This window comes from Gossypium hirsutum, chromosome A05, assembly GCF_007990345.1.
Source record: "Gossypium hirsutum isolate 1008001.06 chromosome A05, Gossypium_hirsutum_v2.1, whole genome shotgun sequence".
In the NCBI taxonomy this organism is placed as follows: Eukaryota; Viridiplantae; Streptophyta; class Magnoliopsida; order Malvales; family Malvaceae; genus Gossypium; species Gossypium hirsutum.
The window spans coordinates 22,623,501-22,637,598 of NC_053428.1; the positions used below are offsets into that span (position 1 = coordinate 22,623,501).

The following is a 14,098-nucleotide window of genomic DNA, read 5'->3' on the forward strand; positions in this document are numbered from 1 at the left end:
GAAAGGAATATAGCTGTAACATTATACACGAATGTTTCAATCATTTAAGCTCTGTAACATTATCCGTAAAGTGGCTTTTTTGCTGGGTGCTTTAACCTTTTTGGAACTATGTCTGCTCTTTAAGATATCTACATTCAGGCTTCATTAAACTGAGGTGCATGTCTATCACAGGGTTTGGACTTTCTAGTTTCCTTTTTCCCCACTGTGAAGCCAATCCCAATATTCTGAGAAGAACTTCAATTTATTAATTTGATGTGACATCTAGCCATTGGGTTTCTTTCCTGATTCACAAATCTACACACCCTTTGCTTAGAATGAACTGAGATGAACTTTATCACATCATTTGAAAATGAAACACTTGTAACATCTCAACAAAACTGTGAATACATGTAGCCAAAGGAAATCCAATTGATTTTGAAACTACACCAAATGATTAGGTGTAGCATGCAGATGCAGCTTCTAAATTTTACACAAAATTTCCCCGTCTTTTGTTAGACTGAAAGGACAGTATCCTAACCAGGAAATTTTGGCTTCTAGACATTTGTAGAAAATTTAACAGGTTTAGAAAAGAATACAGTTGATCTCTCCATTATATTCTTCTTTTTTCCATTTCATGATGTTGAATTTGTTTGTTTTAGTGAAATTAGAATGATGATTCTTTTTTAGTATGCTTATGTTGTGGAAAATGTATGTTTCTTTTTCACTTCTTTGCCGGCGTTGGTGTCACGATCCACCTGTGAAGTCTCGACAAGTGACACCGTGCGGTGGTTGGCCGTCCTTGAGGCTGAAGAGCAAAGGAATTATTTAGCTTGGGATGGTGGGGGGATCCACAAAAGGTTGCGGTTGGTGAAAGTGATGATAATGCACAGCAACAGATAAGCTGACCAGGCTAGCTAGGTGGAGTCCAATCTAAAGAACGGTTGGCCTAAACCAATTGAAAGCTTAAAAATAATTAAAATAAATATATTAAAATCTGTATAGTATAACAAAGGTTAAAATTAGCCACAAGTCCCTCTGCTTTTTGAAAATTAGAAATTTAGTCTTTGTACTTTTATTTCATAGAATTTAGTTCCTCTATTTTTCAGATTTCAAAATTCAGGTCCCAATTGTTAATACTATTATTTTTTTAATTCAAGTTAATTAAAAAATTATTTTTTAATTACATGATTATTAAGTGAATATTTAAAAAAATTGTGACAACAACAAATTTAACAAAAAATAAAATTAACAGTATTAACAATTAGACTTGAATTTTAAATTTTAAAAAGTAAAAAGACTAAATTTTATGAAATAAAAGTACAATGACTAAATTCTTAATTTCCAAAAAGAACAAAGACTTATAATATATTTTAACCAAACAAAATATACTTATAAATATGCCAATTATCAGTTTCAATGAGCCAAAACGTTTTTTTAGTTTACAGATAATTCTCATCCTTGCCCATCAAGACATTTGGTCTAGAGGTTGGTGAAATGTTTGATCAAGATGTGTGCATGCTACAATCATTCTCCTAAATCTATTTTTGGACATAAAAAAGAACATTACTTTATATTATAAATTAATTAAAGAAAAAAATAAGAAATTAAAAGGTATCAAATCATTTCCATTTTAAGAAGTTGCACATGCATTATGTCATAAACAAATACCATAATGACTTGTTGGATTCATGTTTTAACCCCCTACATTATTACATATATGTATTATAATGAATTCCTCGTTCTTATTATTTCTTGGCAAGCCAAACAATAAATGCTTGCAAATTCTTCTTCTGCATTTCCAATTTCCATCTAAATACTTTGATGACCAATTTTAAACTATTAACCCTAATAAAGAGTACAACTGATCTGTTTAGGACTTTGTTTTTTACCTTCTTGGTAGTTGAATCTCCAAGTTATCATATCTTTTGCACATAAGCAATGAAAATTGGCCTTTATGAGGTTGTTGGATCCTAGATTGAGTTTCAAAAGATGGGTTTAATCTGATCACATATTATTTGAGTAGAGTTCAAGCATGTTTGTTTACCTGTTTGCATTACTGTAATCTCTCTTTTTCCATTAATGATGATTATGGGCTTTCTTCATCAATTTGACAACCACCTCTAATAAAACACAATGGTGGCAACACCACATGATGACAACAAACTAACCTGTCTACAAAGAATCTAGAAGGAAAACAAGAAACCCTTTTTTTTCTTTTCCATGCTTTTTTCTTTATTCAGAATCCATCATTCTAGGAGTTGAAAATGGATCCCTTAAAATTGAATTAAAAATGGTAGAGTTCCTTTACATGAATGCATAATTGATGTCTTTTGAACTGGCTTTGTAGCTAAGAACATCATTACCAAGTAACCACCTTTAGGGTCCCTACTTAACAACCATTGTTCAAGATAGGGTCAAGGGACCCATGTTCCTTTTGCATTAGGTATAGGACCTGCCGCCCACAAGTCATCCTTTATGGAATGAGTTTCCTTTTCACAAATATTGGTTTGTATGGCATTAAGTGGACCAAATTTTACTCCTTCCCATCCCCCCTGGCCACCCACTTTCATGGCATTATATAAGGATTTCCATTTCAGAACATTGCTATCATACAAAACTCCTCACTATTCTTGTACATCCCCTGTTAATTTTACTCTCAAAAATGGCTAGCTCAAGTGTGGGAATGGTCTGTCTTTTGCTAGTCTCGTGCATGGTTGTGCCGAGCTTGGCCAAAGATTACACTGTTGGTGACACCTCTGGTTGGACAACTGGTGTAGATTATAGCACATGGACTAAAGATAAGACCTTCAAAGTTGGCGATAGCCTTGGTGAGTTCTAAAATCTTCAATCTATATATACTTCCTAATGTTGGGTCCATCATATTGACTGACATAGTTAAATTCTGATGAACGTAGTTTTCAATTACCCAACAAGCCACACAGTGGATGAAGTAAGTTCAAGTGACTACAGTACATGCACGGTGGGAAACGCAATCACAACAGATAACAGTGGAGCGACCACCGTTGCTCTCAAGACCGCCGGGACACATTACTTCATTTGTGGTGTGGTGGGTCACTGTGCGAATGGAATGAAACTTTCAGTCAAAGTGGAGTCAGGTTCATCGGCAGCACCATCTAAGTCGCCGTCTAAGTCACCATCGTCTTCTTCGTCATCCTCGCCGGCTTCCACCGATAAACCATCGACCGGCACACCATCTACTACAACTACAACAACTAAAGCCCCGGACTCCTCATCCTCATGGAGTCTCTCCCCATTTATGGCTGTTGTCACAACTTGTCTTGCGTTGTTGGTTTTGGTCATTTCGTAATAAGCTTTCGGCAAAGAGTGTTGGCCAGCCATGGTCAGGATAGAGGCAGTGCTGCTGATCTTATCTTTTTCCCTTTTCTTATTCCTTTTTTATTATATTGTTTGTGTTGAGGATCATTGTTATCTTCATGAATGAGATGGTTGGGCTTCCATGGCGTTAGGTACGTACATCATATATGTAAGTTATATTGTTCATTGTTGTATCATGTTCTATGTGAACATTGATTGGAATTTTCAATAATCCGTCACCTTTTGGCTACACCAGAAATTAGAGCTAAAGTATACATGACTAACAAGATCTATAAATATTGAATTATAATATTATTAATAAATGTTATATGAAGATATAGAAAAAAAACTAATATGAGAATATATATATAATTTATGTTATTTCTTGTGATACTAAAGCATTTATTTTCAACTGTGTTTGAAATCTGTGACTTTTAAATATATATATATATTAAAACTAATCAAGTCGTATCAATGATATTAAGAATTTTCTATTGAAAATTTAATCAAAGAGAGAATACGGACTCTTTTACCTACAGAAATTGGTTGTCAATATTTTATGCTTTAGCTACAAATTAGACAGTGGTTGCCAAATATTTAAACAAAGAAGGATTCACTTATTTACGTTTAAAATTAAAAACTTAATGATTTTATATATGATTACATTTTAATAATTATTGAATTTAATAATATATTTATGCACATAAAACTAAAAACGTGTACCTACGTTGCTGTTTTCTTTTTCCCCTTATTTTATAACAATCTTTGTGATTGAATAGAGGCATCTATATTCTATGCCATTTTTTTCTAACTCGATTTTCCCCCCATTCCGCCGGTCCTTATTTCCTTAACCTAAGGGCCATTTCATAAATCTTAAGCTTGAACCCCAACCTCTCTAAAACAACCAAATTTGCCTCTTCAATGCCTAAATCAAATCCCTAAACTCCATCTAACTTCGTCTTTGTAAACCGTTAGAATGTCTTATCAATGGCATCAGAATGTTCATGTATGACATCCATATGGCCTGCTAATGGCGTAGAATGTTGAATGTCTTGTGAATAACGATTGAATGCTTTTACCGAAAACGGAGATATCCAAATGTAGGTACACGTTACCTGGACATGAGTGCAACACAATAGTGATAACACCTATGTTACCTGGACTCATATGTAAGAGTCTGATACGGGGATGTGTTTGACAGAAGTATGTTCTACATTTTAAAGTTTTTTAACGTATTTGGAGGATTTTTGGAGGATTATATCACCATACTTACACATGTGGATAACGTATACACAAACATTTCAAGAAAAATAAAGAATCGCAACAACATAACACCATGTGATCCAAGCTCCAAAGTGATTAACAAGTCATGTACTGTAGCTCCGTTTAAATCCAAATGAGTTCCCAATCATCGTGTTTCATATGTATCATCATTCATCAATTCTCAACCACGAACGAAGGAATGTCAAACCAGTACAAAGTGCAAATGCCAATGCCCAATTCATCCAGTTGAACTAAAAAAAGGGAAATAAAGTTTTGAACAATCCTGGAATTCCGTAAGAAAACAAAAGTTTACCCAGAAAACTACACCAAAGCTGCCCTCACAGACCCCTGCATAACAAAGACAACAACATTTTCATACGTTCTCATAGAAGGAAATGCAAAACAAGAAGAAACAGAGCAAAGTTCACTACCATAAAACAGATTCAAACACGGTAGGGGATGATAATGCACGAAACAATTGTATCTTTCTTTAAAGAACTCAATTTTGGCTCAATCATAATCGATTCAAGCTAGAGCTTGAGAAGATCAGACTATTGGGTGAGCCAAATTCGTGTATCCTAATACATGGCTCGAATAACTCGCAAACCTAATTGAGCTTTTTATTCTTAATTAGTATTTAAAAACCTAATACAAACTCAAGCTCAAACATAATAATCTGATTAGAAATCGAGCATGAGAATCAAGCTTACCCTTTACTCAAGAGTACCCAGACAATTGTGAATAATAGTATAGATTCAACACTGTAGCAGATGATACTACACAAGACAATTGTGCTTGTAAGCTAATCAAGCTCATCTTGAAAAAACTCAAACTTGGCTCGATCGTTTTCAAGTCAAGCTAGAACTTAAGCAGCAGCTCAAGCTCTTGAACTAGCCGAATTTGAACATATTAATACTTGACTGAAATAGCTCAAGAGCCCAATTGACTTTTTAATTTTTATTTAGTATTGAAAAACCTAATTTTAACTCGAACTCAAATAAATAATCCAGTTTGAAATCATGCAGGATAGTCGAGATTATTTTTTACTAGATAAAGAAGCTTAATGGAGTCTACAGTAAGTTCTAACAGTTTGTTTCTTATCTCGAATTGAACTCAAGTTATAAATATGAAACTCAATCAAACTCGAATTTCATGTTGAATTCCAGTTCGATTCAGTTCAATTATATCCTAGTATGTGTGTGTGTGTGCGTGTGTGTGTGCTTGGCATTCTGTTAGCATCATTCAGAATTTTAACTATGGCTATCTAAACGTAGAGTATCAAGAAGACTGAAATTCAAAATTTATGAACTGATAAACTTCTCAAGTACCTGACTTTCTTGATGAGGATGGTTTGCAGCTTGCGAGCGTGGTCCTGTGATTTGATCTTACGCTCCAAAATCTTGCGTGCCAAAATCCGTTTCTCCGAATTCTTAATGTGATGAGTTTGTTCCTGCTTTATCAGCCGTTCGATTCCGCTAGATTGCATCACCCGCTGCATCACCGCCAACGCTTGCTCCAAGTTGCCGTTCCTTACCTTCACCCTTATCCCTCTCATTTGCTGAACCTGACTCAGATCATGACTCAATAAGTTGATCCCCTGTCTCGCTGGAGTAAAGATTCCAGTAATAGCTCGCCTCGATACAGCGTTCATTTTGTAATGGATTTTTGGCACAATTTTGGGTTTCCTTCAATCTGTCTGCATTCTCATTAGGGTTTATTTCGTTAAATTCTAAAACATTAAATTACTAAAATGCCCTCAATCAATGAAGTATATTCCACAGCGTTTTTTAATTCCCCACTCGCCTAGACCCGGCTACGTCCCCCGGCCCAATTGAGTGTTAATATTTTCTGTTTTGAGTTGATTGTATTGGTTCTAAACTATATACGACTTACCCATTGAGTGTAAATAATAAAGGTTTTCAGAATTGATCGATAGCGGATTTGGTAAAATTATCACTCCATCCATTTAATTAATTTAATTAGTTTGTTTGGTTTATTAAATAAATTATTAAAATTATAAAATATAAAATAAAATTTTTTAATTTAATCACTTTTTTTTCGTTTCAATTTATTCGTGTCAATTTTTAAATTCAATGATTTAATGATTTTCTTTAGACTGATACACCAACTAGTTTCTAGTCTAGCCTAATTCGAACATATAATTTTATTATTCTATTTTAATTTTATTTATTTATAATATGTAAAAGCATGAATTTTATAAAAAAAATTAATAAAATACTTATTTTTTATTATATTATTACATTGACATTTAAATAATATTTTATTGGGTAAACTACATTGCAGGTATTCTAAAATAGTGTCATTCCTAATTTGGTCACTTTATTTTTTTTGTCAATTTAATCACTCTAATTAAGATAAGTACCCGGATTGATCATTGTCGTTAAAAATCTCATTAATCTACTAACGGATTGTTGATGTGACAATTTTTTTCTACTTTTTTACTAAAGCTAGAGATTTTTTTATAATTAGTCCAGAAAATTTATTTTAGAGTAAAGTACACCAATAGTCACTCAACTTTTATTTCAATAGCAAAATAGTCATTCAACTTTCAAAAAATAACAAATCAGTCACTAACATTATCGAAAAGTGACAAATTAGTCACCCGTTAACATTTTCTGTTACAAACCTAACGGGACAAGTGATTTGGCCAGTTAACTTGCCATGTTGGATGAGGAGCCGAAGGGTCTAAGGTTTTGAACGGGTTTAGGGAAAATAAAAGATGGGTTGAGATTAAGGGGAAACAAAAAGAAAGGATTAATTGGTATTAACATTTTAAGGTTTAGTGTTGGACGAATGAATGATTGGAACTTTTAAGGTAAGGGTAAGATTGAATGATTGAAGGTTGAATGGTTGATATTTTGAGTTTCGAGTGTAGGGAGAAAAGAAGACAACAAAAGATATCACTGGTTAGGGTTTAAGGCCACAATGGTTAATAGAAGAGAAGCAACTAATGTTGTTGCATCCACTATAATGGGTAAGTTTCTTTGTTGGTTTATGCTTTTTTGGATTTAGGGGGATTTGGGTTTAGGGTTTTTTGGATTCCTTTATTAGAAAATGTTGTATTCGCATGGGATGGGTTTATGCACTGTGTATGTTTATTGGTTGTATTAAAGTGTGGCAAGTTTTGATTTCTTTTGTTATTAAAGTGTATGATAGGTTTGGATTGTTCTAAAGTTATTGTCTACCGTGTGCATACAGATAGTGTAACACCCCCATCCGTATCCATCGCCGGAATAAAGTACGAGGCATTACCGAGAAGCACGAAACGCTTACAGATAATTTAAATACATTTTCATAACAACTTGTCTCGATTTCATACTATTTCATATTTAAGCTTTATTCACCAAAGTATTTGAAATATCACATTTATTCAAATAGCACAAATGAGGTACGTAATTCCATAATTATGAATGAACACATTTATCAAATATATTCCATATTTTTATATATATCATAGTTTCATATTTCCATGTATCAATTACCATCACTTCCTTGTATTTCAGACAAATACGTGTAACAATTCATAAATATACAATTCACTAACTCTTCCTGCCAATCACGATTTAAATTGCCAAATCACTTATTGAGCCCAATTTTAATGTTCACTAAAATCTATCATATAAATTTGGATGTACGTATTCATCAATAAATTCCATATACAGATATCATCATCTCATATTTCCACATACATTTACTTTCCACATTTATGAATTCAAATAGCATATACAAGACATACCGATGTATTTCAAGTACGTTTTCATGATATTTCATTTCGAACTTAGATTATTTCATACTAGAAGTTTTCTCATTAACTCATTTGGAATACCAATTCATACGGATAATTCACTCAAGGCGTAGAAATATATAATCACAAATGAAATCATTCATCAACCAAGTTTTATGCTCATGTCTCATCAACTCGTATTTCCTTATGTCACATAATTTCATGTAATACTTACCAAACTTCTTCAAATTAGTGAACATCTTACGGAATTGGTCTGCACCGGTATGCACTGAATTTCACTGATAATCACTGATGATCACTGATGCCATAGCATAGCTATGGTCTTTTCACTAGAATGCCATAGCTCAGCTATGGTCTTATATTTTATACACATATCACACCGATGCCATATCTCAAATATGGTCTAACACAGAAATCAATTGTCACTTGTAGCTGAAGCTACCACTATTCACTGATCAGGTAGCCGGAGCTACCATTTTTGTAACACAGAAATCAATTGTCGCGTATCCGTTGTCGGAATAGGGTTACGAGGCATTTCCTAACATATCACAACTCAAAATAATATTCCTTACATTTCGTACTTCGTAACTCAATCTCATGACAAAACTTATCTTTTAAAACTTAGATCTAATCAAACAGGTATTAGCAATTAACAAAAACTTATGCATGTGATAAAACATACCATTTCATAATTAGATACATTACATATTATGCATATTACTCTAACTAAAACAACCACACGGCATAATAGAGATATATATATTTATATATACCTAAACATGCTTTAAACAAGGCCAAAAGTATACATCTTCTCTCATATCAAGTTATACATATATAACCGCATCAACTTAAACCATCTCCAAGCATCAATATGTAAACATTTCATGACTATTATAATTATACCTAAAATTTCATTTTATCTCGTCAATAAGTCATATGAAACCGAATCTAATACCCAATAATTTAAACATAATGTTTATATACAAAAAGTATATATCATTCATTCATATTACACATGCTAGTTATCAAAATGTTTAACATTTTAAGGTCACAAAACTAGCTTGTGTGCCATTTTCGTATGGCTCATTAAAAGATAATTACATTACTCAAAAATACAAAACTCACTTATTTAGCTTCGTCTATCCTATACATGCCAAAATGTTAACTTAAGATCAACTAAAAGGGTACCAAAACGTTGCAGGTAGGTGTGATGACTTCGACGATGGTTCCAAGTACGCAAAATGGATCGAAGGAAAATCTAAATAAGAGACAAGTAAAAACACCAAATGAGTTTTCAACTCAGTAGTCGTAAGCAATAAAATGCAATAATTGACTCAGAGCGTCGAAATAGAACTAAAACGGTTCATATATTACCTAAACCATTAATTCAATACTAGTCAACTATTACTATTAAATCAAAGTATTACATAACCGACTTCGCACACGTAGTGCTCAAGTAAGAAATTTTGCACCCATAGTACCATGTTAACCTGCACACATAGTGCCTTAGTAATCCACACGCGAATCTTCGATTCAACTCCGCACACATAGTGCCAAATAATTCTGCACACATAGTGCCATACATATACGCACACATAGTGCCATACAAATACGCACACATAGTTCCACTCAAATCTGCATATCTAGTACCAAAGTCATTTCGTTATAAATAAATGATTGATTTAATTAACTAAATATAACCGGCCACAAATCTTTCAATCAATAATACATGTGTGACAGCCCTAATTTGACCCTAGTCGAAAAGTGGTTTCGGGACCATAAAACCAAGTCATAAAAATAATTAACTGTTAAATTCTGTGTTTATTATATGTGTAAATGCATGTGTGAAAGTTTTATGCTTTAATCTGGTCATTTGTATGTGAAATTTATAAGATAGGACTCATGTGATAAAACTTGAAAGTGTGATAGGTAAATTTTAAAGTACCAAATAATGCATGAAATGATGACATGAGGGATTTGCATGTCAAATGGACCAATTTTGTTTAGTGGCCTGCCATAAATGATGGTTGATGTATAATATATGTTTTGTTTTAGTATTATAATAAGTGATGGCTTTATTTTTGAAATAAATTAATTAGTAAAACAATAAAAGATGACAAAAAAATGGATGTTCATCTTTTATCTTGATTGCAGAAATTGGGGAAAGAAAATATTGAAGAAAGAAAAGGGGGAAGACTTTCGGTCATTTGAAGGCTGAAGAAGGTTAGTATATTGTGTTAAAGTTGTGAAATTTTAGCTTGTTTTAGGTTAATCATCATGGTTCTTACTTAGCCTATGCTAAATTTTAAATTTTGATGGATGGATGAGCATTCGGCTATGGTTATCAAAGAAGGAATTTGATTATTTCCTTTAAGTTTTGATGAAGAATGTGTTGAGGAAAGAAATTGATCTTGCTAAAAATATGAATTTTTAATGCTCATATATGTAATAGCTGAAAATAAAAAAATGCTTGATGTCTTGAACAAATGTTGTTTCGATGTGTTGAATTGAGTAAATTAGATGATTGAACACCTAAGGATTCGGCATTGTTCATGATTATTTTATTTAGAATGTGATTTTGAATGTTATGAGTATTGGAATGTAAGTATATGTGTGCTCGGTCATAGGAGTTTGATATGAAGCTTTGTTAGGTTTGAGTGATGAATGGCCAAATGAGCTATAGGCTATGTAAGGATGAATTTTGTATATAAGTTGTGTGTGTGGCTTTATTAGTTAATGGCATTCGGCATTATTATTATTATTATTTATATATATGTACATTCGGTCTTTGGGGGTAATAAGATGAAGTTAAAATGTTAAAGAATGTTTCTAAGACTTGTTAAGTCGTTGTGACCATTGCCGAATGTATGTTTGGTTAAAGGAAATTTTCAAATCGTTTATGTATGTGTATGTGAACTAAATATTTAATGAATATTTCGCAAAATGGGGTTAAGGGTTAAGTCATAAGAATTTTGGGTGGTATTAATATTTGGACATTAAGGTTATATGTACTTTGGCTATGTGAGTTAGGTGTTAAGTAACCTAATTATCTTGATATGCATATTACAAGGTATATATGATTTGTGTTTTGGTTGCATAACTATGTTTGGTTAATAATATGAATGTAAAGAGTTGTGAATTAGTATATTGTAATAAATCTGCTTGAGACAGCAGTTGTAATGTGATTTTGGAAAATCACCATAAATTGAGGAAATGAGTTAGAAGCTGAATAAATTATATAATTAAAGCTTAATGAGTCTAGTTTCTTATAAAAGAAATCGTGTAAGCAAAAGAATTTCCGATAATGAGATATATGAAGTGATGTGGGACAGGGTCAAAATGACTTCTAGATCCTCTGTTCTGTTTTTACAGAATCATTATAAATTGTACAAAAATGGTTATAAGATGAAGTTTACATGCTTAGACTCCTTAATGAGTCTAGTTTCAAATGAAATAAACGAGAACATATTTTAAATTCTGTACAATGAGAAATTTGATTCGTAGTGTAGAGTGGTCAGATTAGTCAAACAGTGAAAGAAGGGAAACTTAAGAAAAATCTGGTATTGATTGGCCAAACTAAAAATTCTAAAAATTTTGTGGATAGAATATATATGAGTCTATTTTCAGGAAAAATTAACGGAAATTGATTTTGAGTTTCGTAGCTCCAGTTGTAAATGATTTAGTGACTGCTGCTCAGGAAGACAACTTGCAGTGAAATTATAATTATGTGGTAAACATTAACAAAAATTTGTTAATGAGTTGCTTATTGATTTTTTATAAGCTTACTATGATCTGTATGTGTGAAAGTCGAATAATGACTAAGTTTAAAATTGTTGAATTTAAGCTCAAGAGCATAGAGGGGCAAATTCGGAAGGGAAAAGAGAAAGTAATCGAATAGCCGTTGTAATCGTTCGGCAACATTCAAGGTAAGTTCTTAAGTGTTTAAGCTTGATTCCTTTTTATATGCCCAAGAGTTAAATTAATATGGAAAAGGGAATGTAAATTTTATTTAGTTAATGTGCCGAATATGTAATGATTTAATGCTATAAGCCGGTTATGGCTATTATGCTTAAGTTGAATTGGATTTGGAAATTTGATGCACTAAATGAGTGTTACAATGAATAAACTGTGCCGTATATGTGCTGGTGGAGATATCACGATTTGTGATTATTAAATACCTAAAGGAAACCATGATGTGTATAAAATTATTATTATTAGTCCTTTGTGGTAGCCGAATATGGCTTGGCACTAAAGTGATTAAATGTGAACTTCGATAAGGTAAACTATTAAAAGTGTGGTGCTATAAGACTATGGGCTAATACGATATGTGGATTCGTTCCGTAAAGTAAATTATTAAGGTATGTGATATGTACTTATGCATGTTAAATCGATTGGAATTGAATCATGAATGTGAATTGCGAAGCATAGGTAAAAATGCCTATGACATATATGTGAGTAAGGGTAAAACCATCGTAAATTATCGATAAGGATGGGCTATGTGCGGAACCATATTATAATTACTAATTTGAAAGGTTGTGTGTGAATTAGTGAGCAATATGTATATATTAGATGAATCGTGACCTTTTGGTTCTACTTGAATTAAGTTGTGCGATAAATAATTTATGTATATGACTTATAGTCGAATGGTCACTATGGGTTAAGTTTGAATGGTGAAATGGATATGTGATATTTGTGAATGACTTTTGAACCGAAATGTAAACGATGGTGTTCATATGGAGCTTATACCCGAATGTTGCAAATGACTACGAATGTGATATGTTAAATGAGATGTATTAATATATGATTAAATATGCATGATATTTGATGTGTATTCGGGTTAAATCCCGCAAGCTTCGTGCTGGTATTACATCCGGATAAATCCCGCAGGCCTAGTGCTGGTATTATATTCGGGCCTTCGTGCCTAGCAGGCTTAGTGCCGGTGATGTGTATTCGGGCGCTAGGCATAGTGCCGGTGATGTGTATTCGGGCCTTCGTGCCTAGCAGGTTTCGTACCGGTGATGTGTATTCGGGCCTTCGTGCCTAGCAGGCTTCGTGCCGATGATGTGTATTCGGGCCTTCGTGCCTAGCAGGCGTAATGCCGGTGAAATGATAATTTATGTGAATTCGTTGCTCCTTGTAAGATAAGGGTTTAGCCGAATGTTAAAGATGAAATGATAGTGTATTGTATCATGCTTATATGGCCTAATGGCAAGTATAACATGTTGGCAAAAATGCAATATGCTTTTATAATTGAATGATAAGTTTGAAATGAACGTGAGTGAAATGTTATGCATAAGCTATCAAATGCTAAGTGTGAAAATGAGATGAAAGAAAAGTGTTTAAGATGTATAATTATATACGTTCGAATGATGTTAGTACTTAATTGATATGAATATGTTATATGGAACTTGTTGACTTGATTATTCGGGCCTTTAAGCTTAGCAAACTATAATGTCGGTGAGATACTAATCGGGCCTTCGAGCCTAGCAGGCTGTAATGCCGGTGAACTGATATCGGGCCTCGAGCCTAACAGGCGAAATGCTGGTGATTTAAGAAAAGTCCATGACTAAGGTACCTCGTGTTAGGTTGACAAATGAATACATTCAGTACGTTAAGTGGGCCAGAAACGCATTATGTACTCATATGTGAGTTTGATCTGCAATGAATCATAAGCGTGCATTGTGATACATACGTGAATAAATGTTATAACTATATCTATGATCATGATACACCGAGTCAGGGTGTGAAAGTATG

General features: G+C 33.1%; 2 protein-coding genes across 2 annotated transcripts; one reads left to right on the forward strand and one right to left on the reverse strand.

The window, feature by feature from the left end:
* Window positions 1-2,579: 2,579 nt before the first annotated feature.
* On the forward strand, window positions 2,580-3,565 carry LOC107957787 (blue copper protein). Its single transcript, XM_016893365.2, has 2 exons — window positions 2,580-2,807; window positions 2,895-3,565. Exons 1-2 carry the CDS (start codon window positions 2,642-2,644, stop codon window positions 3,305-3,307), a joined length of 579 nt encoding a protein of 192 aa, XP_016748854.1. The 5' UTR covers window positions 2,580-2,641; the 3' UTR covers window positions 3,308-3,565.
* Window positions 3,566-4,671: 1,106 nt separating this feature from the next.
* Window positions 4,672-6,383, reverse strand: LOC107957786 (uncharacterized). Its single transcript, XM_016893363.2, has 2 exons — window positions 5,907-6,383; window positions 4,672-4,926 (listed from the first exon to the last, which is right to left on the reverse strand). The coding sequence occupies exons 1-2, from the start codon at window positions 6,227-6,229 to the stop codon at window positions 4,917-4,919; spliced, it is 333 nt and encodes a 110-aa protein (XP_016748852.1). The 5' UTR covers window positions 6,230-6,383; the 3' UTR covers window positions 4,672-4,916.
* Between the last annotated feature and the right edge of the window lie 7,715 nt (window positions 6,384-14,098).

Excerpts from the sequence above, each read along its gene's own strand:
- LOC107957787 (XM_016893365.2), top strand. The coding sequence starts at position 2,642 with ATGGCTAGCTCAAGTGTGGGAATGGTCTGTCTTTTGCTAGTCTCGTGC. Across the intron at positions 2,808-2,894 it reads CAAAGTTGGCGATAGCCTTG|TTTTCAATTACCCAACAAGC; the intron begins GTGAGTTCTAAA and ends TGATGAACGTAG.
- LOC107957786 (XM_016893363.2), bottom strand. The coding sequence starts at position 6,229 with ATGAACGCTGTATCGAGGCGAGCTATTACTGGAATCTTTACTCCAGCG.